General features: G+C 51.3%; 1 protein-coding gene across 1 annotated transcript; it reads right to left on the bottom strand.

The window, feature by feature from the left end:
* Positions 1–6880: 6880 nt before the first annotated feature.
* RAX (retina and anterior neural fold homeobox) lies at positions 6881–10929 on the bottom strand. The gene is made up of 3 exons (XM_068993534.1): positions 10641–10929; positions 10083–10339; positions 6881–7381 (listed from the first exon to the last, which is right to left on the bottom strand). Exons 1-3 carry the CDS (start codon positions 10927–10929, stop codon positions 6881–6883), a joined length of 1047 nt encoding a protein of 348 aa, XP_068849635.1.
* Positions 10930–26415: the final 15486 nt, after the last annotated feature.

Here is a 26415-nt window from a genome sequence, read left to right on the forward strand (position 1 = left end):
GCTCAGACTTCCAGGTCAAGGGGAGATGCTGCACCCGCCCTTAAGAAGATGACCCACCAGACCAAAGGGACCATATGTCCCTAGAGACACACACAGCCACCTGAAAACAAGCATGCCAAGGGGAAGTCATGGCAGGCCTTCCTTGCCAGATGTCAGCCAGGAGAACCCCCGGCCAGACCCTTTCGTCTATATGGATGATTCTGGCATGAACTTCCAGGATGATGCACAGATAGCAGCTGGTGCCATCAGTTAGCAATGTTGTGATACTTTCAGGTGAACAGCGAAGGGACTCAGCCAGATATACACATGAATCCACAGCAGTGTGTACGTGATGTTCCCGAAGCCCCCAACTAGTCCTCCTCTGCTGGTAACCATGGGTTCGTTTTCTATGTTAGCGAGTCACTTTCTGTATTGTGGTAAGTTCATTTGTATCATTTCTTTTTAGATTCCACGTATAAGGAATGTCATGATATTTCTCCTTAAAAAAAAAAAAGGAAGATGGCCCTCCGAAGATAAGGGAACCCAGCCCTCTCTGAGTCTTCCAGAGCTGTGAGAGACTGGGGCCAAGAACCTGGACGATTTAATCCAGTTTTTACTAAGTCTTTACAGTGAGCAATTAAGGCACAGTTAAGGAATTAATCACTAATGAGTCATTAACTCTGCCCACTATTGTAGAGTTAATGAGCTGAGGCCAGATTATTAGAGCCGGTTCCCAATTAAGGGGACGACTGGCCTCTTGAACAGTTGGGGGAGCCAGCCTGCGGCTGCCCGGCCTCCCCTTTCCCGGGCAGGTCAGAACGCAGGCTGAGCCCCCAGGGCTTGCACTGGCTGGGCAGAGGAAAGGCCAGTTTTCCATTAATATCGCTGGTAAGTCACTTCAGTCGTGTCCGACTCTGTGCGACCCCATAGACGGCAGCCCACCAGGCTCCCCCGTCCCTGGGATTCTCCAGGCAAGAACACTGGAGTGGGTTGCCATTTCCTTCTCCAGTGCATGAAAGTGAAAAGTGAAAGTGAAGTCACTCAGTCGTATCTGACTCAGCAACCCCATGGACTGCAGCCTACCAGGCTCCTCTGTCCATAGGATTTTCCAGGCAAGAGTACTGGAGTGGGGTGCCATTGCCTTCTCCGTCCATTAATATTACCTTCCTCGAAAGTCTTCTTTTTTTTTGATGGCCTCCTAGAGGCTTCAGTTCCACTAGTAGTAATGGTCTGTGGGCCGAAAGGAGCATGTGGACCTGAGACAGAACCGCACGCGGCCAGGCTGGGGCTGGGGGTTCGAAACACTACATCTCACGCTAAACAACAGGGGGAGCAACCGAGGCCCGAGATCCAGTCGGTCCACCAGCTGCGCGAGGGACGAGGGAGGAGCCTGGGGGTATACGGAGGGCTCTCTGCAAAAGCTTTCAAGTAACTGATGAACTCAGTGAGAAAGCTGGTTTAAAGCTCAACATTCAGAGAACTAAGATTATGGCATCCGGTCCCATCACTTAATGGGAAATAGATAGGGAAACAGTACCAGACTTAACTTTTTGGGGCTCCAAAATCACTGCAGATGGTGACTGCAGCCATAAAATTAAAAGATGCTTGCTCCTTGGAAGAAAAGTTATGACCACCTAGACAGCATATTAAAAAGCAGAGATGTTACTTTGCTGACAAAGGCTTGTCTAGCCAAAGCTATGGTTTTTCCAGTAGTCATGTATGGATGTGAGAGTTGGAGTATAAGGAAAGCTGAGCACCGAAGAATTGATGCCTTTGAACTGTGGTGTTGGAGAAGACTCTTGAGAGTCCCTTGGACTGCAAGGAGATCCAACCAGTCCATCCTAAAGGAAATCAGTCCCGAATATTCATTGGAAGGACTGATGTTGAAGCTGAAACTCCAATACTTTGACCACCTGATGCGAAGAGCTGACTCACTGGAAAAGACCCTGATGCCGGGAAAGATTGAAGGCAGGAGGAGAAGGGGGACAGCACATGAGGTGGCTGGATGGCATCACCGACTTGATGGACATAAGTCTGAGTAAACTCTATGAGTTGGTGATGGACAGGGAGGCCTGGTGGGCTGCAGTCCATGGGGTCACAAAGAGTCAGACACGACTGAGAGACTGAACTGAGCTGAAGTGATGAACTTGGCCGACAGAAACAAGCATGAGGTCTTCCCCGCACTCCCTTGCGGGGGCAGGGATCATCTCCCTTCCTGTAACATTTCCCATCTCCCCAGAAATTAACTATACGTTTAAAGTAAGTGAATAAGGACTTCCCTGGTGGCTCAGCTGGTAAAGAATCCGCCTGCAATGAAAGAGACCCTGATTCCATCTCTGGGTTGGAAGATCCCCTGGAGGAGGGCATGACAGCCCACTCCACTATTCTTGCCTAGGAAATCCCACGGACAAAGTCTGAGCCTGGCGGGCTACAGTCCATGGGGTTTCAAAAGACTTAGCAATTGAGCTGAGCAATCACATATAAGGTGGCACTAGTTGGTAAAGAAACCGTCTACCCATGCAGGAAACTTAAGAGACCTGGGTTCAGTCCCTGGGTTGTGAAGATTCCCCGGAGGAGAGGAAGGCAACCCACTCCAGTATTCTTGCCAGGAGAATCCCATGGACAGAGGACCCTGACGGGGTACAGTCCATGGGGTCGCAGAGAGTCGGACACGACTGAGCGACTGACACTTCACAGTAAGTGGATACAGCGGGGCCGCCCGAGTCCAGGGGCTGAACTCTGGCAGAAGCCAGCACCACCCCAAGGGCTCTCTCTCCCAGTCCTCCCACCCCATCTCACCTACACCTTCCCCTCCCCCTCCCGGCAGCAGGGATGAGAGCTCCGGCCAGCGGGAGACAGGACCGGGTTTCGAGAGCCGGAAGCCCACGGCGGTAGAACAGCTGGGACGGGCCTCGGGCCACAGCGCAGGCGAGGGCCGAGCGAGGAAGACCCCGCGCGGCTGCGGCCGCCTCTGGACGCCGGGGCTCCGGAGACTGGCGACCCGCAGAGGCGGAGCCCTCGGTGCCCCGCGTCCCCAAGGGAGAGAAAAATAGCCACCAGAAGTACGGAGCCATCCCGCCGGGCGCGGAGGCGCCACGCTCACCAGCGGGAAGAGACTCCTCCAAAAGGGAGAGAGGCGGAAACGGAAGTGCCCCAGCGCGGCAGGCGTGGCTGACGGAGGCTGGGCCAGCAGGGCGGCAGACTCCGCGCGGGCCGGGCTCTGGGAATTAGCCGCGGTACAAGCGGAGCGCAAAGAACCTGCGGCCACCGCTCCCCGGGACGCGCAGGGCCCCCCCCGGGCCCCGCCCTGCCCGCGGAGCCGTCCAATCAGAGGCGCCCCGCCCCCCGCGGCCCAGCAGCTCTTCCAATGAGAGGCGCGCTTCCCCGCCCCACCCCCGCATCCCGCCCAATCAGAGGTGCCCTTCCCCGCCCCGCCCCCGCGGCCCTGCAGCCCAGCCCTGGGCGGCTCGCGTCGGTGCTCCCGGGAGCCGAGGGCCGCGGTCCCGACGGTTCCACCCTCTCTCCCAGGCTCGGCTGCGGGTCAGATCCTCCTTCCTTCGAGGGAGTCCCCCAGGCCGCCCCTAGACTGCCTTGGTCCGAGCTGGCCTGCACCAAGGTTTGTTTATAGCCGCACACCGCCTTTTCTCCCCGATCCCCGCGAAACCAGTGCCAACAGGTTCCTGTCCCGCTGCGGTGCACACATGTAGCATCGTCTGGACCAAACCCGCAGCCGCATCGTGGAAGAGTCAAGGGCCACTTCCCAAGGGATGCAGGTTTACTGGGGGCGGGGGGACTTTCCCCAGAGTCCTAGAAAGGCGGGTGCCCCCCCACACACACACACCAATCACAGCCGGGAGAGTCTAGTTTCGGAAGCTGGGGCTCTTCCTTGGCCGGCGCCTCCGCAAACTGCTTTTCGTAGCTGTGAGCTTGAGCGGCGGCCCCGGGTATTTCTCGGTCGTCTAGGGTTTTAACACTCTTTACCGCAAGCCATTCTCACGTCCAGCCTGAGTAAAGTACCGCCTGTCCGCCTCACCTGCACCCCTCCTCCTGGAGCTGGGAGCTTGACTCACTGAGGGCCCTTAAAGCCGCCCTGCCAGGCAGCCCGTAGAACTGCGTAGAGAGGGTCCTCGGCTCGTCCACATCTCCCCCAGGAAGCCCAGGAAGGCGCTCACAGCTAGCATCCATTCCTCGGCATCTCATTCCCAGCGTGGCCTAATTAGCTGTTCGTGGGAACTGGAATTAAGGAGTCCTTATTCAGCAAATATTTCCTGAACATGCGATATGATCGTGAATTGATAGAGGACTTCTAGTTATTCCAGCTCCAAGGCCTACGAGCAGAGTTGATTGGTGCAACCTCTCCAATACCTCAGTCTCCTCATTCATAAAATGGGGCTAGTTGAATCTTCCTGGCAGAGTCCTTGTGAGGCTTCACTGAGATGAAAACCACTTAGAAGAGAGCAGGCACACAGTAAGCTTTCAATGGTGATTAGCTATTAGGATTTTGATCATCCTCCAGGGACTTGTTCCTGAATCCAGGTATGGTTCAGTCTGTTGCTGCCTAAAGAGATGGTTTAGAATATTCATTCTCAGAGTAAAAGAAGAGGAAAATGGTGGAAAGCTGCATCTGCAGAAAGGAAAAAAAAAAAAAAGGAATAGGAAGGAAAATGGCAGAGAGGAGACAGAATGAGCAATGAAAATGACCTAAGGAAATCAAAGTAGATGCTAATGGTGAGAAAGGAAAGGTCAGAGGTGTCCAGGACTAAGGTGAAACGGTGGAATAAGTGTGGTACTCACCTGAAGTGAAGCTTCAGGTACCACCGAAGTTCTCAGAATAAATTATTCCTAGTAAAATGAGGGCATTGAAGGATGAAAGAGAAAATAGGCCAAAGTGAGAGAAATTTACTTATTTATCCTGAGTTTACCTATTTTTTTTTCCCTGCCGAGAGCTGATATCACTTGGGCCACTCCATTCATTTCTCTTGTCAGAGAAAAGCATTAAAATGTATTACTCCCTACCTTCCTGGAAAGGGGCTTCCCAGGTATCTCAGTGGTAAAGAATCCATCAGCCAATGCAGGAGACGCAGGTTTGATGCCCCAGGATTTGACCCTCCAGAGTCAGGAAGATCCTCTGGAGGAGGAAATGGCAACCCACTCCATTATACTTGCCTGGGAAATCCCATGGACAGAGGTGTTGGGGGTCTATAGGCCCTGGGGTCGCAAAAGAGTCGGACATGACCTAAATAGCAACAACGGCTTAGGGAAAACAACCCACTCAATAAATTCTTACTAACCAGCTTACTATGTGTTAGGCTCCAGAGGAGAGCCTAGGGGTACACAGCCCTGGTTATGCCCAGACTCTAAGGACCCACAGGGCAAGGACTGGGTCCTGTGATGACGCTCTCTCCATTTCCAGCCCCGACAGTCCTCCTTTCCCCGGGTAGGTTTCAGGAACCCAAGGGCCGCACAGGGATACTCTGGATCAGAGAGGTGGGATCACAACGTGTATTGCCTTCTGCCAGGTCGCCAAGAGTTTACACCATGCGGTAAACTACCCATCTTTGCCATTTCCCAGGGAGGCCCGGCTCGTCGCAGGAGGAAAGGGGGCTGGGGTGGTTCACTAACGTCCTAACGACCCTCAGACAGTACTCCGCGAGAACCCCTCGAGATGCTGACGCCCGTAGAGACTTCTGAATTTCTCCCCCAGCCCTAGCGACGGCGCCAAAGAACTGCAATCCTGTCCATGACGCACCCGCGAGGAGTGCGCCCCGGGTTGCGGCGCACAGCGCTCCAGGACATCCTCCCGGAGTGCGGCTGCCAGCCCCACGCGCGCCACGCCGAACCGCTGGGCTGGGAGGAGCGGAGCGGTTCTGGAGGCGACACTGAGACCCGGAGCTGACGAACATCGGCCTGCTCCAGCCTCCGGAGCACTAATGTCATCAACCATGGGTAGCAGGGGAGCTGGTGACCTGGACAAGGATCTTAGAGGCGTCTGGGGCCGTTGCGGGCTGGAAAAAGGGAGGCGGGGCCGCCAGGAGCTTCGAGAAGTTCAGCTCTTACCCTGGGAAGATGGTATGGGTGGATGCTTCCTATTGGAGTCAGTCCCTCCAAGTAGCGGCTGCAGCCGGGCTGTTAGCGTATCGAGGGGCTGGGAACGCGCAGGCAGCTGAGCCTTTGGCTCCAAGCACCCAGAACCCCGCACACTCGTAGGCGCCCGTCGCCGCAGGAGAGGGGAGCTCGGGTCTAGGGCGCCGCGGGGTCGTGGACGCGGGCGAGTCCGGGTAAGGATGTGCGGCCCGGGGGGGTGGGGGGTGGGCCCGGCTCCTCCGCAGCCAGCTGCTTTTCCGGCAACACCCGATCCATCACCCGAGCGTCCCCAGAACCCACATTCATACACACAGCTTCCTCCGCGCCCCCGCAGTCCTGAGAGCGCTGAACCAGTCAAACCAAAACAGGTCAATCTTTAATTCTCCGCCCCACCTCAATTCTTTGAAGCTACTTATTACAAACAGTCCCTCACACTTTCTCCGTCTCCCCTTCCTCCCAGTCGTCCTTGTTCCGGGTTGCCACGCCGCCCTGGAGGGGCCGAGGTCAGAGGCTTCGAGTTCCTTGAACCTGGAGGCTCCGGGGCCCGCCGGGTGGGGGCAACGATGCCACCTGTCTCCGTCCAGCAGCGAGGCCAGGGGTCCGTGGGGACGTAGGGGTGGCCAGAGGGCCTCGACTGGCCTGGGAGTCAGCCCTCCGGGGCGAGCCAGGCGCAGATGCCCGACCTGGACCCGGCTGTTCCGGTGGCGCTGGGCAGGAGGGGCCGAGCCCGGGAGACCCAGGGAGAAGGGGTGCGCGCGCCTGCGGCTCAGGGTCGGCTCCCGGGACGGCGTCTGGCCCGATCGGGTCCCCGGGGCCCCTAGAGGGCCTGCCACGGCTTCCCGATGGCCTGGATGTGCTCCTTGGCCTTCAGGCGCAGCGCTGCGATGCTGCTGTTGCGCGGGTCCGCCTCGTCCAGCGGGAACTTGTCCCCGAAGCCGGGCCCGCAAGGGTAGGCGGGCGGCGGCGGCGGCGGCCCGAGGGGCTGCAGGCCGGGGCCGAGCGGCGGGGAGTTCAGGAAGGGCGGCGGCGGCGGCGTGTAGCTGGCGGGCAGGCTCTGCGCCGGCGGCCCGAAGCCCGGCAGGCTCTGCAGCGCCGTGGCGCCCCCGGCCGGCAGCGGCGGCCCGAGCCACGACTCGAGCGGCAGGGCGCCCCCCGCCGGCCCGCCGCCGCCGCCCCCGGGGCCCGCCCCGAGGGGCGCCAGGGCCGCGGCGGGCGGGGAGCGGCTGAAGGAGAGCAGGGGCGAGTCCTGGAGCTTCATGGACGACACCTCCAGCTTCTCCTGCCGCCGCCACTTGGCGCGTCGGTTCTGGAACCACACCTGCGGAAGGCAGCAGGGCGCTGTCGGGGTGCGGAGGGCGCAGGACTCCCCGTTCCCGAGGAAAACCTGGGCTCCCTGGCTCCCCCTGCGCCTCTCATCCCCCGACCCCTGCTGCACACCCGCGGTGCCCTTCTGTTCTGTCCCGTCTGCCCAAGGCTACCCTCTTCCCTCCTGCGCTCTGAGACTCAGTCCCACCCCGGTCCTCCGTGGTGGTTCCACCCTGTCCTTGTTTCACCTCACCCTTAGCTGTGGTTGTTTCCAACTCCTGGCATCAAACAGGCGGGGGAGAAAATGAAGTTAACCCTGGAACCGGACCGTGGGAAACCCGATATCACTGAATTTCTGAGACTGCTGGCTGGCGCCCCATCCTGACATTTCGCTTTAGACCCGGCTCACAGTGGCCTATCTAAGGCTCGAAGTACTCTAACTGACAACACTGGCTGTTAAAATGGACCTGTCTCCACATTAGTGGTTACAGTAACTGACAGGACAAACTAGGTTGATTTTATTATCCCGGGCATATTTAAATATGCATGTTGCTGCTCTCCTAAGATTTTCATTTTTATTTAATTGATCTCTGACTCATATTTCTGATATTTCTTAAAAATGGCTTTCGAGGATTACAATAGTTCAATAGTCTACTTTTATTGTATGGAGTTAGTTCTGACATGACCCTAAGATGAATTCAATGAGTTCAAGTTTCTCTTTTTGTTTTAGAGAGTCCATGCCAAGAGTGAAGTCTCTCTTCTTTAAAGAGTGAAGTCTCTTAATGCTGAAACTTCCATTGCTGATTTGATAAAAAGCACAGGAGAGGGCATAATTAAGGCTTCACTACCAAGTTACCACTGGGGAAACAGAACACAGAGAATTGGTCTAGTTTAGTGCAGAATCTAGAAGGAGCTTTGGCCAAACTGGTGGCTTCAGCATTGAATTTATGAAGGAAAATGTGGGAAAGGTTGACACCTCCAAAGGGAGACAGCAGTTCTGAGTTAATAATAGCGAGAGGGACTCCCTAGGAAAACTGAGGAAAAAAAAAAAAAAAAAACACCCAAGCAGAGCAGGGCAACTGTCTGCAAGACTGGGATTTGGTGGGTGGGAGAGAAAGAACAGAAAATGCAGATTCCCTGGGCCCCTTTCTATAAATGATTCATCTGTGTATTCCAGACCCTAATTTCCCCAGAAACATTAGATATATGAACACTGGCACATCCCACTGCCCCCCACCAAATCCCCACTCCATCCCATGAAATATCAGCTATAGGCTTTAGGTCCCGTACCCAGAGTTCCAGGGCTAAGTCTGCTCTTCTCCTGCTTTACTGCTCTCTCAACATAGTGGGGACCCTGTGATCCCCCCCATCTGGTGACATCATAGCCGTGTGTTAAGCACACACCATATGCCGGGCCACTGTGCTGGCCCTGTGATAGAGAAGTCAGACACTGTTCTCAAGAAGAACACATCTTAGACAAGAAGCAAACATCCCAGAACAAGTCCAGAGGGAAGGAACAAGAAAAGGAGAAGGAAGGTGGCACAGTGGTGTGGAGACAGCCCTTGAGTGGGCTGGGCCTGTATCCCAGAGGGTCACTGGAGGGCTTTGCCCTTTCCTTTTCCTTCATTTTTCACTTGTTTTCTTCCCTTCTCCTTATCCCACCCTCCCTCCCTGTAAAGCAGGTGCTGAAATGTCCACCCCTTCAGTGAAACCCTTGCAGCTCCTCTGCCCAAAATTAGGAGAAATTGAACTGTCCTTGCTAGTTAGTGCTAAGTCACATTAGGGAACTATGTTTTAAAACCATGACATTAACTCATTAGTTTAACCCCTTTAACTAAGCAGAAAAGACAAAAAGCAAGAGTCTGTCCGCTTTTACTTTTAAGACAAGGCTAAAAGCCCCAAAGTCTGACTGAGTTTCCTCCCTTCCTGGAAATCCAACTCATTACACACACACAGAAGTCCCATCTAAACCCCACGGCCTTACAGATGCCGCGAAATTTGTTCCCAGTGTCTCCCCTTCAGGCCTCTCCCAATTTGGAAATCCTCCCAGATTTTTCACAGATGACTAGCAAATATTTAAGGCTTTCAAATATTTTAATGATCAGGGATTAAAGATAATTCAGCCTTAATTAAAGCGAAAACCCCTTTAAATAAAAAAGAAAAGGGCCTCTGCAGCAGCGGGAAGTTTGGCTGGAGGTGCACCAGAGAAGCAAAAGTCAGTTTCTTAAACAAATCCTCCGAAAGTTTCAACTGTGAGGCGCCAGGCTCCCATAAGAAGACAGGGTTTTGGTTTGCAAGGAGGTGCGCACGGTTATCAAACAGGGTGGCATTTGGGGCCTCAATCCGGTTACACTGGAGCCGCTGTCTACACTCTCTCTCCACTCCGAGTTTCCCGACCACCCCACTCCCAGATCCCCCTCCCCAGTCCAGGATGCTGCCGCCTCTCCATCTCGTCAGCCATTCCCAGCTCCTTTAGTTTAGAAGCAGGGCACCCCAAAGGGGAGATGCTACTACGAACTGGAACAGATCGTCCAAGGGCCGGTGCGCGGGGCGCATGGAAAATCAGTGACGCTTCCAAAGGGCTCTGGGCGAGCCAAGTCGAGGAAGGCCCACGGGGAAAGTGCCGCCATAAGCGCGAGGCCGCCCGGGGAGTCTAGGGAGCACCGGCGAAGCCTGAGCCACCCGCTCTCCCCGGGCCCGTCTGCGCTCTTTACCTGGACTCGGACCTCGGGTAAGTTGACTTTGCCCGCCAGCTCCTCGCGGCTGTACACGTCGGGGTAGTGCGACTTCTCGAACGCGCGCTCCAGCTCGTGCAGCTGGTACGTGGTGAAGGTCGTGCGGTTCCGTCGATGCTTCTTTTTGGGCTGCTCCTCCTCCGACAGCTTCGAGTCGCCGGGGGCGGACGGCCCTCCAGGAAGCCCAGGGCTCGGTCGAGGCTCCCCGGTGTCCTTGGGGCAGTAGGGGCGGGGGGCTGGGACGACGAGATCCCCGACGGTCAGAGACACTCGCTCGGCGTACACGGGGGCCGCCCTGCCTACCCACGTGGGCTCCGAGCTGGCCCAAGGAGGTGGGGGGTGAGGGCTGCGAGGGGTCCCTAAAGCTTTCCCAGAGCGCAGGTGGGAAGCCCTTGCTATGCACACAACCCCCCCCCCCCCAGCCCCGCGCCCAGATGCTTTAATAACAGTGAAGGCAGGGGCACTCTCCTCTTCTCGCAGAGTTCCTGAGTCTGGGAGCCCTAAGAGGGTCTCGGAGCAGCCCGGGTGTGCACTCACCTTCGTACTCCAGGATTGGCGCCGGGGCGGGCGGCGGAGACGGTTCGGCGCCTCCGGCAGGCGCCTTGGGGCCGGCGGGCCGCGCGCCCGGCCTCCTATCCCGCTCCTTGGTGCCCCGGGCTGCCCGCTCCTCCGGGAAGGAGCCGAGGACCCCGTCGTCCTTGGTAAATCCCAGGATGGCTTCGATGCTGTGCAGCCGCGAGGTGCTCCCGCCGGGGCTGCGGAGCAGGTGGCCGGCGAGCGAGAAGCTGCCGTCGGCCATGGCTGGGGCGCAGCCCGGCAGGTGCATGGGGGGCGCCGGGGCCGGGAGGACGCGGCCCGCGCTCTCGGCTTCGCAGCCGGCCCAGAAGACCGAAAGCAGAGGCTCGAAGTCGGCTCCCCCGGGGGCGGCCGTCCAGCCCGAGGGGGACCAAACTGCGGCCGAGAGCCGCGAGCACCGCCAGCCCCGCCTGCGCGCACTAGAGGCGGGCGAGCGCCGGGTCCGTGGGCCCCTGGGTCCCGGCTGAAGTTGGAGCTCCGCCCGCGGGTGGCCGAGACTCGGGGTGCTAAGGCTGGGAGCGCGCCCGCCCCGGCTCCTCCCCTCGCCCGCACCGTCGTCTGCCCTGGCCCCTCCCTGCAGCAGGGCGGGTCCTTCCCCGGGGTCCTTCCCCTTCCTCAGGGTCCTTGCCCACCCAGCCGGGCGGGGCGCGCGCTCGGAACCTTCCCCCTCCCCTCTCTCCATCCACCGTCCATAAGCGGGAGGCCCGTGGTGGCCTGTTAGACGGGCCTGGGCGCCTGGCTCCGAGGGCCCGCTTCGCTCAGGCCTGCCTCCGTGGGGCCGACGCCCTCCGTCCCACCTCCCCTGGGAGCTCTGCTCCCTTTCAGCCCCCTCCCCTACCCCAGACCCGCCTGCTGCCCCCCAGGCTCCGGTCCTCTGCTGGGCTGAGCGCCTGCGGCGACCCTTGGAAAGAGCCGGAGAAGGCGATCCGGCCCTACGGCGTCGGAAGTCTGTCCACGCTCCTTAACAGTTTGAATTGTCTCCTCTCTCTCCCTATGTATGTCCCCCTGCCTGCGCTCCTTTCTCCGTAGTTTGAAGCCTCAGGTTTCAGGTTGGTTGTGTTTGACTTAACCGCTTCTCCCTGTCCCCTCGGATCGCGCTCCCGCAGCTCCCTGACGACGGCGCTCGCTCCAGGGGCGGTGGGGCCATCCGCGTCGCCAGGCCCGGCGACCTCCCGGGCCCACCGCCCAGCCCGAGGCTCGGGGGCACCGAGTCCGACGCGCGGCCGGCCTCAAGCCGGTGGGAGACCCGCTGGGCGTTTGTCCTGAGGGACCCTTCCCCACTGAACAATGTTCCAGGCCAAGATGACCCAACCTCAGGCTGAGGACGGAAGGACCTTCCCCGCGGGGCAAGGTCTCGCCTCTCTGCGGGCTCCGGGCGCCATCGGCCTGCATTTCTTTCCCCTTCGGGGACTCCACGAGGCTGCCATGGGCCGGAGTGGCTTCCATAGGCCAAATGGAAAGATGATTTGCACGGGTGAACCCCGCCCCCCCACCCCCACCTTCTCCCAGTGCTGTGAACAGCGCGGCTCACACCTGATGCTAGTTCCGGGGAAGCACCCCCGACCTTCACTGAAATGCTGCCAGGAAGTGTGAACCAAAATGCTTTCCAAATAAAAGCCTACGGACCTAGAGAGTTTCCTTTTGTTTCCTAGTTGTGTTGACTATGTAAGTTTAAGGTGCGCGGCATAACGACTTGACGCACATACAAATGCATACACACGGAAATGATGACTGGTTTAGTTAACACCCACCATCTCATACAGACAGAAACCTCAGATTTAAAAATTCCTTGCCTTCCGATCTCTAGGTAGGCGCGTCTCCCCTGCCCCCACGGTGAGTGACTTGCATGACTGACTTCATCTTGCATTAAGATGGGCACTTACTCTGTCCCTACTGAGGGTGGGACACTGATGTGGGGCTCGTTGACATCACACAGGAAAGGAGAGGCTGGGGCCCAGGGGTTTAACTTCCAGTGTGAGAGCAAGACAAAGGAAGTGCTGTGGTTCAATCGCTAAGTGTATCCTACTCTTGGCCACCCCATGGACTGCAGCATGCCAGGCTTCCCTGTTCCTCACTATCTCGTGGAGTTTTCTCGAATTCATGTCCATTGAGTTGGTGATGCTATCTAAGCATCTCATCCTCTGCCAACAACAAGAGAAAAACTCATATCTTAGGATCCTCCACCTTTAATGTTAGAAGGACATTTAAAAGGGCACGGGACAATGTTAAGGGTCTTTAAATGGAAATGGTTAATTCTCCACAAGGGGCCCACGGGAGGGGTTCAGTCCACTGATCTCTCTGTTTTTAATAAAACTATATAAAGGTAAATTAAAATAGCAAACACATGAATTTGCCGTAGGTAAACTGATTCATGTGAGAAACTTTTTTTTAAAAAAGCTACATTAATGAAGATCAATACCCACTTTACAGTTTTGCATATCACTTTGTGGCTGGCAGCACATTCTTCATACCATCCTCACAACCCTGTGAGGTGAGCCGGAAAAATATATTTACCCCCATTTTACAGAAGAGAAGACTGAGGCTGTAAGTGATACAGCCCTTAAGTGGAGCGGACAGGACCAGAACTCAGACTCTCTGACTCCTTATCCAGTGCTGTCTGGCTGTCCCTCATTGGTAATCCTTACGGCAGAGTGTGATATTTTTGAACAGATTCAAGACGCATCTTAGTCTGCAGTCTGTCTTTAATCCTCCCCGGACCCTGAATCCTGTGTACAAGACGCTGAGGCAGAGGTAGCTTAGTTCCTCAGAGAGATCCAGTTGAGACAGTGGCCTTTGGGCGCCAGGGTCCAGGGTGAAGGACAGACTCTCGGGAGGGCCCCGCCCCAGGGCAGGAGAAGCCTGCGGCCAGCCCCCTTCAGCTCTCCTAGGCTGTCAGAAGCGCTCTCCCTGAAAACAGGCTGGTGACACCCGACGAGGTCCCCCACCTGGTTACAAAGAGGGAGAGCTGATGACCCCTTAGTGACCTGAGGGTAGCTGCAGGGATAATCGGTTGCTATCTGTTGTTTCCCCTCTGAGCATGCTTTTTATGTCAACTCCCCCAATATTACAATGATCTCTGTAACCACCACTCAACAAAGATTGACAGCATTTTCTTAAGCTCCTGCCCACATGCTAAGGGGCTTACGGCCTTGTTTTCCAAAGTTAATTCCCTCTGGAACTGCCCCGCACTCCCCAATAGGTGCAGGTGAGGTTAGCTTCTATTTACAGTTCATTTCAGAGTTTATTTCAGAGAAAAGCAGAAAGGACTTCAACAGCCACTGGCAAGGGACCACGCAGGAGACAGGGCAAGGCAGGACAAGGGGAGGCTGGGACTTCTTTTGTGTGTGGCATAAAGAGCTAGTCAGGACCATTGCGGGCACAGTGCAGGGTCCTCCAAGCAATCAGCCGGGGGCCATTGTTAGGGGCTAATCTACATGTGTATTTCCCAAGAACTCGATTAGGGAAGATGAATGGACTCGGCCATGTCCCTAATTCTTTTGGCCCAAAGCTGCATTTTTCCAGCAGTTATGCCTGCTCGTAATCAGCCCAGCTTCAGCAAAAGTAAGGAGCCTGGCTTCTGAACTCCACTTCTGTTTAATTCATTAATTCATTAGGTAGATGAAAGGAAACCGCCTTCCCCACCCCGTGTGGATTGAATTTTATGCTGCTGAGTCCCTTCAGACTTGGTGTGGTTTGGGGAAACCTTTCCGGAAGTAAGGAGAAAGAGGGTGGTTAGGACTTAGCGGGTGTCTGAGGGTCGGAGGCTGGGCTTGATGCGGGGTAGGTGATGTAGAACGGCGATCGGAGCTGGGAGGTTTTGAGGAGAAAGGGGCTAGGGACTGGCGAGCTTGAAGGAAACAAAGTCCAAACAAACAATGGCAGTTGCGGTTGCTCTTCACCTTTGATGTGTAAGGGGGTCTCCTTTCTGGGTGGACCGCTTTGCCCACCACACTCCTGAGGAGATGGGCATTTACGGAGTGACTTTTCTGTGCCCTGGGTGGCTCGGGCATACTCACTAAGTGAGCTCATGGCGTTGGAATCTCACCTGGAAGAGATGTTTCAGGTCCAGGCGGATAAAGTGCCTGCTGGAGGGCCTATGCGTTGTCACTCCGTAAAATGTATAAAACCAGCACGATGTCTTCGTGGCGACTTTCCCCGTAGTAGATGCCTTTTAATTCGGGAACAAGTCCATCTGTCTCATGCCACACCGTCTCCTCCTGCAAGCTGATACATGTTCATCTGGGCAAAGCAACCTAACTTTAGTTATAGCCAAAGCAAAATTCAACGCGTATAATCACTGAACACACATGCACACACTGAAGTTCAACGAATTCAGTCATCAAAAGTTAAAATTTATGTATATATGACACATTATTTATTGAACACTAACTGTATGCCAGTGGACACTCTTCTGAGTCCTTTATGTGGATTACCTAATTATGATAACCCTGTTTATCAGTTCTCATGATAACCCTGTGAAGTGGACACTATTATTATCTCCACTTTCCAGACAAGGAACCTGAGACACAGCGAGGACACATCACTCGCCAGGTTTACAGCTGGTTTCAGGTGGAGCTAGGACTTGAACCCTGCTGCTTTTTCAGGAAAGGTACCACCTCCCAGTATGGTGTGTGTACACATACGTGCGTGCTAAGTCGCTTCAGGCATGTCTGACTCTTTGCAACCCCATGGACTGTAGCCCACCAGGCTCCTCTGTCCATGGGATTCTCCACACAAGAATACTGGAGTGTTTTCTTTCAATGCCCTCCTCCAGAGGATCTTCCCGACCCAGGGATTGAACCCACATCTCTTACATTTCCTGTATTGGCAGGCAGGTTCTTTACTGCCTGGCAGGCTACAGTCCATAGGGTCACAAAGAATCAGACATGACTGAAGTAACTTAGCATGCACACACGCATTCTCCTCTATACTGTCTATTACGGTATATCATCAGTACAATATACAAGCCGCTGTCAGTCATTGCCCAAAAAATCAAATGCAAAACTCACTTGTTAACACTGACATACTGAGTCCAGAGATAAAATATACTATCTCTCACTATCAGATCTTCCCAACTGATGAAACTTTTCCCTACTCGAAGCATCACAGAAGGTATATCAGGAAAATGTTCTTGGAGTTCCTATCACAAATTCCATTTTTTTATAAGTAGACAGTCCCTCTGTCACTTCCTCAAAATTGGCACGAATGACCAACACACTTCCTAAATTCCAGTTTATTAGCCAATATGACCACCTAAATCTTCTCTACTGGTTTCAGGCTACATTGAAATACGTGTTTGGAATTCCCTGGTGGTCCGTTAGTTAGGACTGTGGGTTTCCACTTCAGGGGACATGGGTTCAACCCCAGGTTGGGGAACTGAGATCCCACAAGGTAAGCAGTGCAGCAGGAAAAAGAAGTGTTGATATAAGTGTATTGCAGTGAATAAAAATCCTATAACATAATTGTGGCTAAAATACATAAGCCAATGACGAGATGGGCCTCACAGGCATCTCTGGCTGAACTGAGCGCCCTGTTAGAAGAGAAGATGAAAACGGACATCTCATCTACTAACAAAAATGAAACATAGCCCCGTTGGGGACAGCTGTGTTTTCCGGCAGAGGGCTCCATTTGAAAGACTTCCTTTGATGTAGGAACAGGGACCACAGCTTTCTGCAGACCATCCAGTAATTAGCAAGAAGCCTGTCCTCTTTGGCACTCCCCTTGGTTTCCAATTACATCATTTTGGGAACAACAATACTTAAAACTAACCTCCGGTTTAGTTTTCTGTTATTTCAGAGGACCACGAGCTTCCCAGATGGCTCAGTGGTAAAGAATGTGCCTACCATGTGGGAAATCTGGGTTTGATCCCTGGGTGGGGAAGATCCCCTGGAGGAGGGCATTGCAACCCACTCCAGTATTCTTGCCTGGAGAATCCCATGGATGGAGGAGCCTGGTGGGCTACCATGAGGTCACAAAGAGTTGGATACGACTTAGTGACTGAGCACAGGCTTAGGAATTAGAAGAGGAAGCTTGGTGACAAAGCTTGGTATCTGCTCTTTTGCTTCTAGCTGCCATTTTTCCTTAGTGAGTGTGGAAACATGGATCCAGATCACCCTAATGAGACAGAGCGTCTGCATGGAGCTGGGCTGGAGGCTAGGCTCCAGACTCCCAGACTCCACCAGGCTGCTGTGGCTTTGCCATTGCCCCTCAGCTCGCAGGACCCGTCACTGGGTGCCCCATGCTTGTGCACAGACCTGGTCCGTGCTTGAATCCCAGAGGAATATGTTTGTTGTGCACACACAATGAAGCTGCTCCTCAGGATACTCCCCAGACACTTGTCGACAGTTACCTTGGCCCTGAGCTTGCTTTTGCAGCTGATGCAAATCCAGGCAGCCTTTGTGGAGGAGAAAAGTGCCCTTGGCAACAGGTTTGCAGGGCCTTTGGGCAAACAGTTGATATCCAGACCCATTGCTGCGTGAGAACCAGCTCTTCCTGGCTTGTGCACCGAAGGTTAGCACCTTTCGCCAGCTCTGAGTTCCTATCAGTAGCTTGAAATCAGCCATAGTGGGAGTATTTTTACAACCCAAATTAGCAAACACTGCAAAATCAGAGCATTCTTACTCTCAACATCCTTTAATGTTTTAAAAATATTGACTAGTGTATCAATGCTCCTACTTCATTCAAGAGTGAAGAAATCAGAAAGTGTCATTACTTCCAAAAAGTAAAATATGACCTCTTGGGCAAGAGATGTTCATCTTTTTTGCCAAAAGAGTGGGCCATTTACATCATTATCTCATAATAGGTAAATAAAGGGAAACTTGGATTTCTGCCAAAGAAATGTGCTTTTTTTTTTTTTTTGAATCGTTAGAAGCAAAGCAAAGCTATATTCAGATAATTCCTCTTTACTTGTTTTCTAATTAAACTAATTGAATTCAGAGTGTCTAGGGGGAGCACAAGAGACATTTATCTCAAGGGGATGATGGTCTTGAAGCCCATCAATCCTCTTAGGGTGCTAAGAAGGCAAATCTGAGGATGCCCGCTTTGCAGCAGCCTTGACCCAACTGCCACCCAGAGTTTGGCCGTCTCCAGGCTTCTTCTCTTCAGCATGGCTGTCTACTTTATTTCTGGCTGTGCTGTGCCTTTGTTGCTGTGCCCAGGCTTTCGACTGTCTTGGCGAGCAGGGGCTGCTCTCCAGTTCCCGGGGTCGGGCTTCTCGCGGCAGCAGTGGCTTCTCTTGTTGCCGAGCAGGGGCTCTAAGAGAAGCCGGCTCCGTAGTTGTGGCACACGGGCTTTGTTGCCCTCAGATGCGTAGAATCTTCCCAGTCCAGGGATCGAACCCACGCCCCCAACGTCGGCAGGCCGATTCTTAACCACTGGACCCCGAAGAAAGTCCTCCCCTCCCGTTTTTGAAAGGGCAGTGATCAGGGAGTCAGTCCTCATTTCATCTTCCTGGCACCCTGTAAGGGCAGGATTGTTATAAGCCTGTTTGTCTCTCCCCCAGTTTCCGGATGGCCTCCTGGAGTACTTCCGGCCACTGTCCCATCAGCTCCCACTTGCTCACTGAGCTCCAGCCTCACGGGCCTTTTCTCTTGAAAACGCCCAAGCCCCTTGCTGCCTCAGGGCCTTTGCACTGACTGTGCTCACTGCCTGCAATGCCCTCTCACATCTTTCCGTGATCCTTCTTCCTCATTTTTATTGGTTTCACAGCACCTTCCAGTCTCCAAAACTGCCTTCCTCTTATTGATTTCTTTGTTACCTGTCTCCCCTCATTAGAACCTACGCTGCATGAGAAAGGGGACCTTGTTTTCAGATCCCTAGCATTTAGAACATGTGTGACACTCAGTGGTGGCTGATTCAATGAGTAACTGTGAGGAAGACGAGGACACAGATTTAGTAAATTGTCTCATTTCACACAGCTATTAATGAGCATGGGTATACTTTTTTCCCCCCTGCATTATTTTATTCAGTCCTTTGGAGCTTTTCTAAAATATTAATTATTTCCCAGACGTTTGGAAACGTCAGACTGTTTCGCTTGTCCTTCCCAAATAGTCCACAGAAATCATTTGATCGCTTTCAAAAGTCAGTTCAGTCCACTCCAGTCTTGTTAGCATCAGCGCTGGCTGGGGTTGCCTGCTCCGCCTTTGATGTGAATGTTCATCAAACCAGGAGCCGGGGCTCCAGCAACACCACTGCCGTCTGTGGGAGCCCGCCCTTCGCCGCTGTTCTCTCTTGGCGGGGTGCACCGTCTTAGGGAATGCTGTTCTTTTCTCCAGAGGGGCTCCTCTGTCTCTAGGCAGACTGTTAGCTTTTACAGTTGACTGCAACTTTATGGACATTTGTTTGTCAATTTTTATTGTACTTTCTCCTTTGACCCCTTAAGCCCTAAAAATGCTGATCTTATGTCCTGACCAATCTAATTAGCCCCTTTTAACTGCAAGATGCTTTCAATGGGGTTTTCAAGATGCTCCCCAGAAGTCATCTTTATTCAACTGTCAGGAGCTTGCCGCATTAACTAAAGGGTAGATGTGTTGTAAGCTAAAGAAATGAGAGTTAAAGAAACACAACTTGGAAATCTTTTAAGATCTCTAAAATGACCTAAGAAAACAAGCAAGCATCACTGTGCTTTCTTATATTATCCTTCTATAGCTCAAGGGCTTAGACACCATCTAAGAACGATGTCTTCAGTTTGTAGATGGAATTTCAACAGTATAGAGTTTTCCAAGAGCAGTGGCACTGGGTAAGGTGCCACCCAAGTGCCAAACTTGGGTCCATGTGGATTTGTTATACTTGTATTTCTACTTTTGATTAGATTTGTAATTTTTCCATAATAAGAGTTTTTAGGAGGCAAAAAATTTTCACAATTTCTGAATCTGAGTTTAATTTATATGACATCTTAACAATTAGTGAACTAAAATGGACAGGAATGGGCGAATTCCATTCAGATGACCATTATATCTACTACTGTGGGCAAGAATCCCTTAAAGAAATGGAGTAACCCTCACAGTCAACAAAAGAGTCTGAAATGCAGTACTTGGGTGCAATCTCAAAAACAACAGAATGATCTTGGTTTGTTTCCAAGGCAAACCATTCAACATCACAGTAATCCAGATCTGTGCCCCAATCACTAACACTGAAGAAGCTGAAGTTGAATGGTCTGTGAAGACCTACAATACCTTCTAGAACTAACACCCAAAAAAAGATGTCCTTTTCACCATAGGGGACTGGAATGCAAAAGTAGGAAGTCAAGAGATACCTAGAGTAACAGGCAAGTTTGGCCTTCACTACAAAATGAATCAGGGTAAAGGCTAACAGGATTTTACCAAGAGAACACATTGGTCGTAGCAAACACCCTCTTCCGACAACACAAGAGAAGACTCTACACATGGACATCACCAGATGGTCAATATTGAAATCAGATTGACTGTATTTCATGTCTTGGCTATTGTAAATAGTGCTGCTATGAGCATTAGAATGCATTAACGTTTCTATTTTAATTGCATTAAGAGATGTGAAATTCTTGTTTCATCTTTTGTGGGAGTGATATTTACATATTGTTCAATGCTCTGAACTCTTAAATGAGAGTCCTACACATGAACACAAGAGTATGAAACAAATATCTGTTCTCTGTTTGAAGGCTTAGGCAGAGAAGAAAGTGAAAGATTAAAGTGTATGGAGAAAAATGTGTTTCACTTGTTTTTTCAGCCTTCCTTCCTGTCATTCTTTTTTCACTAGAGCTGCCAAAAGGAGAGAAGCTTGCACATTCTGCTCCAACATTTAATTATAAAATATATATTTGGATAAATTTAAAATATATAATAAAGTTGAAGTATTATAAACACCCGAGAAGACTCTTGAGGGTCCCTTGGACTGCAAGGAGATCCAACCAGTCCATTCTAAAGGAGATCAACCCTGGGATTTCTTTGGAAGGAATGATGCTAAAGCTGAAGCTCCAGTACTTTGGCCACCTCATGCGAAGAGTTGACTCATTGGAAAAGACTCTGATGCTGGGAGGGATTGGGGGCAGGAGGAGAAGGGGACGACCGAGGATGAGATGGCTGGATGGCATCACGGACTCAATGGACGTGAGTCTGAGCGAACTCCGGGAGTTGGTGATGGACAGGGAGGCCTGGCGTGCTGCGATTCATGGGGTCGCAAAGAGTCGGACACGACTGAGCGACTGAACTGAACTGAACTGAACTGAACTGAACCCACCACCTAGATTTTAAAATTAATACTTTGCTATATTGTTCCATTATATCTCTCCATCTACCCATCTCTTACCTATCAATCCATCTCTTGGTTTTGTTTGTTCCTTTTTGTATTTCTTAAAGTAAGCTGCACGTTTCAGTGCATTTTATCCCCCAAATACACAATTGTGAGTATATCGTTGGCTAGAGTTCAACAGTTTTTTCAGGATTCTCTTTTTCTTTTTCAGTAAAACATACATATGGTGAAATGTATATATCTAATGTACTATTTAATGAATTTGGCAAAGATGTATACCTTAATATGCTTTTTTGTAGCAAACCCCTATCAAGATAGGGTGCATTAAAATCACCCCAGAAAATTCCTGCCTGCCCCTTCCCGGTCAGTGCTCACCACCATTCCCATAGAGGCAAACACTTTCCTGGTATTTTTCCCCATTGACTAGTTCACCTGTTCAAGACCTGGTCACAAAAGGAGTTGCATTAGCACATCCTTTGCACAAGATGTCTTTCATTCATCTTCAGGCTTTTGCGATGGATCCATGTTGTTTTCTGTATCAGAGGGTCATTCATTTTTGCTGCTGAGCTGTGGGAATATTCCGTGGCTGTTTACCCACGCGCCTGTTAATGGGCCCTGGACTGTTTCTACTTCCTGGCTCTCATGGATAAAGCTGCTGCCAACATTCGTGGGCACATCTTTTTTGAGGACATGTACTTTCAAATCCTGAGAGTGGAACGCTAGGTCAGAGGCAGTTTAGCTTAGTGTGGGTTTTTTTTTTTTTTTTTAGTGTGTTATTTTTATACGAAACTTTCAGAACGTTTCCCAGAAGTTGCTGTGTTAGTTAGTAGTCCCTGCAATAATATATGAACAGTCCAATTCCAACACATTCCGACCAGCACCTGTCAGTTTTTAAAATTTTAAACAGCTTACTGGTAAAATGTCGTTTTGTTAAAAAAAGAGAAAAGGGGGAAAAAAGGAGAAAGAGGGAATTCCCTGGCAGCCCGTGGTTAGGACTCTGCACATCATGGCAGGGTGTATGGGTTTGACCCCTGGTTGGGAAACTAAGACCCGACGAGCCATTCAGTGTGGCCAAAGAGAAAGAAAAAGAAAGAAAGTCATTTTGTGGTTGTTTTTAATTTTCATTTTCCTGACTGTTGCAGTGAGCACCTTTTCACGTGCTCAACCATTGGTGTATCTTCCTTGCTCAATTATTTTGTCTTTCTTTTCTTGTTTTTTAAATTTTAATTGTTTAGTTGCAAGAGCTTAAATATATATTTCTACAAATTATATAATTTATACCCGACAAAAGACTGGAACCTTAGCTATGTATGTAATCTATATAAAATGCATTAAACTATATATTTATCTGTAATTAGATCTGAAAAAGAAAAAAATATATTTCTCCAGGATTCCAGTCTTTCATCAGATGCACATTTTGAAAATATTTCTCCCAGTCTCTCACTTAAATAAAGCTTGCTTATAAACCTAACTTGTTTATGATATATTATCCATTTTCTATATTGCTGAATTTGATTTGTTACTAGTTGCTGAGGATAATTTTTTATCTCTATTCAACAGGGAAATTGGTCTGCTTATTATGTTTTGATCAGAATTTAGAGTCAGGGTTGGAAGAAGCCCCTCCTCTCATTATTTTCTTTCTTCTCTGATATCTCAACAGGGAGAGAATCTGCCTGCAACGCAGGAGACACAGGAGACTCGGGTCTCATCCCTGGGTTGGGAAGATCCCCTGCAGAAGGGAATGGCAACTCACTCCAGTATTCTAGCCTCGAGAGTCCCATGGACAGAGGAGCCTGGCTGTATGTAGTCCATGCGACCGCAAGGAGTCAGACATGAGTGAGGATGAGCTTGGTCAGGGACCCACCTGCTAAATTTAGGGCCGAGGTTTAGACCCAGGCAGCTCGGCTCCCAGTTCAAGCCCTCCACTCCTGTTTCCTGAAAGGGTCTCTGTAAGCTGACGTTGTTTCTTCCTTGAATATTTGGCGGAATTTACCAGTGAAGTTATGTGGGCCTGGGTTTTTCTTTGTGGATAGATTTCTGAGAATTATGTCTATTTCTTAAATAAACATGGAGTCACTCTATTTATCATGTGTCAGTATTAGTGAGGTGTGTTGCGTCAAAGACTTGTCAAGTTCACAGAGTTGTCAAATTTATTGGCACAAAATTCTCCATAATATTCCCTTATTAAACTTTTGTTTTGCTTTCTGCCTATTAAACTTCCTGAGAGCTCAGTTGGTAAAGAATCCCCCTGCAATGCAGGAGACCCCAGTTTGATTCCTGGGTCGGAATGATCTGCTGGAGAAGGGATAGACAACCCACTCCAGTACTCTTGGGTTCCCTTGTGGCTCAGCTGGTAAAGAATCTGCCTGCAATGCACGAGGCCTGGGTTCAATCCCTGGGATAGGAAGATCCCCTGGAGAAGGCAAAAGCTACCTGCTCCAGTATTCTGGCCTGGAGAATTCCATGGACTGTATAGTCCATGGGGTCGCAAAGAGTCGATCACGACTGAGTGACTTTCACTTTCAAGGGTTTTCCAAGTGGCGCTAGTGGTAAAGAACCCTGCTGCAAGGGATGCAGAGACTTGGGTTTGATCCCTGGGTTGGGAAGATCCCTTGGAGAAAGGCATGGCAACCCACTCCAGTATTCTTGTCTGGAGAATCCCATGGACAGAGGAGCCTGGTGGGCTACAGTCCATAGGGCCGCAGAGTCAGACACGACTGAAGCGACTTAGCATGCGCTGGAACTCTTTATTAGTATTTGGAGGATCTGTACCTTATCCCTTCTTTCGTTTCTCGTGTTAATATTTGTGTTCACTTTTTTCCCCCTTAAGCAGTCTTTCTAGCATTTGTCAACTTTTTGATCCTTAAAAAAACCCAAATTTCTGAGTTTATTTTTTTCCATTTTTTGTTTTTTTATGTCACTGATTTGTGCTCAAATTTATTTCCTCCTTTCTACTTATTTGGTGAGTTATGTTTTTTAAAGAGTATTTTTGTTTGTTTTTTGGTTTGTTTAGCTGTTAGTGAACTTAGCTGGATACAAACTGCAAACTGTTTCTCTTGGATGGGCAGCGACAGAATTCTTAGTTCAGTTAAGAAACAGTTAACAGGGCTGCTTGCAGTCAGCCTAATGCGTGCATAGGTCAGGGATTAGCCAGTATCTACATAGATTTCCTGGTGGCTCTGATGGTAAAGAATCTGCCTGCAGTGCAGGAGACCTGGGTTCGATCCCTAGGTCAGGAAGATCCCCTGCAAAACGGAATGGCAACCCACTCCAGTGTTATTGCCTGAAGAAGTCCATGGACAGAGGAGCCTGATGGGCTACAGTCCATGGGGTCAAAAGAGTCGGACACAACTGAGCAACTGACACTGATTAACTACACAGATTTCAGGACTGCCCTCTTAGGTCTGTCTCCCTTCCGGGAATCGCTGTTTTATCCCAGACTCTGCTGGTTCTTGGAGCCCATACGACTGCAGCCAATACGACTGCACGTTTCCTGAATTTTAACTAACTTGGTTTGAGTGGGGCGAGCCGGCAGTAGTAACCTATAAACAAACAAAAACTCACGAGTGCTTTTTTTTCCCTCTGAGTGCAGATCTGATTCCCCTCCAGTGCAGACCTGCTTTGGGCTGTTCTCTGGTGCCTTCAGGCTGTTTCTCTCTGTATTTTGTCCAGAGCTTGCAGTTCTTTTCAGAAGGAGGTTTAATTCCGTAGGAAATTATCCTGTTATCAGAAGCTGTGATCACTTTTAGACTCACTCCTCTCCCTGTCTCTGATGGTTCCATTTGTAAGCGGTGATCTAGCAGGTAGACAAAGAGCGAAGATGAAGTGCTTATACACCTCACAACCTGGATTAGTTGGCCTCCGAATGGCTGAGTTCCCTGGGTCAATATTCCTTCATTACACTGGAAGGGTGCATATCTAAGTGAGGGCTAAACGAACTCCTGGCAAATTGGAAAGTCCATTTAATTTGTTTTCTTGGACTCCACTCTACCACACCTCTCCCCAAATTCACTACAGTTCCTTCTGCCTGGCTAGGAATGCCCCCTGGACCCCTGAATTTTCTCTCCATGGGCAGCCCTCTGTGTTCTTGATCCCTTTCCTTTCTAGTACCTACAAAAACTCAGTCCCCTGTCCACCCAGGGGCCTGGAGTTAGTAAAGAAACCCAGGTCTGCGACAGTGACCGTGGGCCAATCTGCCCTGTTTCACAAGATAAATCTGCATGGGATATCGACCGCCCTTGAAAGTGTTGCACGAAGCAGAGAATGTAAAGTCACCCAGCCCCTCCATTTTCACTCTTGGGAAAATGAACTCCCAGAGACAATCATTGACTGGGTCAAGGTCACGCACTAGCAGAATTGGTGCTAGGACCCTAATTCCTGACCATCAGTTAGCTCAGACATCAAGGGAGGCCAGGTGTGGAGAGCGACAGCACCAGAGCCTTCTGCAAGGCCGGCTTCACCTAGGGACAGTGACGGTCAGAGCAGGATTGCCTGGTGGGTAAATGGTGTTGATACTCTGCGGTGAGAATTGAGGAAAGAACTGAAGACATCTTCACTGGGAATGAGAATGCTGGGAAGAACTGGGAACGGGGGCATCATCAGGGGCTTGAGTGGGACCTGAGGTTCAGCTGCGGACTGTTATAAAAGAGAGCTGGGGCCAAGGGGTTGGAGGTGCCGCAGATATCAGCTTAAGACGAGGAAGGCTTTTTTAACAATTAAAGGTGTCCACAAACCCACAGTTGGAAGGGGTGGTGGCTGAATTCTCCTGCAGCAGCCAAAGGTGAATTTTGTACCACTGGGCTTCCCTGATAGCTTAGTAGGTAAAGAATCTGCCTGCAATGCAGGAGACCCCAGTTCGATTCCTGGGTCAGGAAGATCCGCTGGAGAAGGGATAGGCTACACACTCCAGTATTCCTGGGCTTCCCCTGTGGCTCAGCTGGCGAAGAATCCACCTGCTAAGGCAGGAGACCCTGGTTCGATTCCTGGGTTGGGAAGATCTCCTGGAGAAGGAAAAGGCTTCTGGCCTGGAGAATTCCATGGGCTGTATAGTCCATGGGGTCGCAAAAAGTTGGACACGAGTGAGTCACTTTCACTACCTCAGGGAGCTTTCAGCTAAGGCTCCTCTGGGCTATTGTAAAAGAGATCCCTTTACCGTATGGGAGGCTGGAATAGATTCCTTTTGGCCCTTTATACTTGTTGGATTCTGTGTTTTCTGTCTGTCCCATGGTATAGACACATCTTCCTTCTAGAAGGAAAATGCCTGCTGAATGTCCTAATCCATGCCCTTCCCTGCCCACCCCAAGCCCCGCCACACATGCACGTGACATGGTACTGATGGGGTGGTATTGTCTGGTGTGCTGCGATGTGGTGTGATATGCCATGGTGTGGGGCTGGATGGAAAGTTGTCAAATGAGAGGAATCAGACGACCATGGCCAGAGTCCTCTACCGTTACACAGCTCCAAATGGTACTGGAGGAGTTTGGGTTGTCAAGATGAACTGCCAATTTAGCGC

Source organism: Capricornis sumatraensis, chromosome 21, assembly GCF_032405125.1.
Source record: "Capricornis sumatraensis isolate serow.1 chromosome 21, serow.2, whole genome shotgun sequence".
NCBI lineage: Eukaryota > Metazoa > Chordata > Mammalia > Artiodactyla > Bovidae > Capricornis > Capricornis sumatraensis.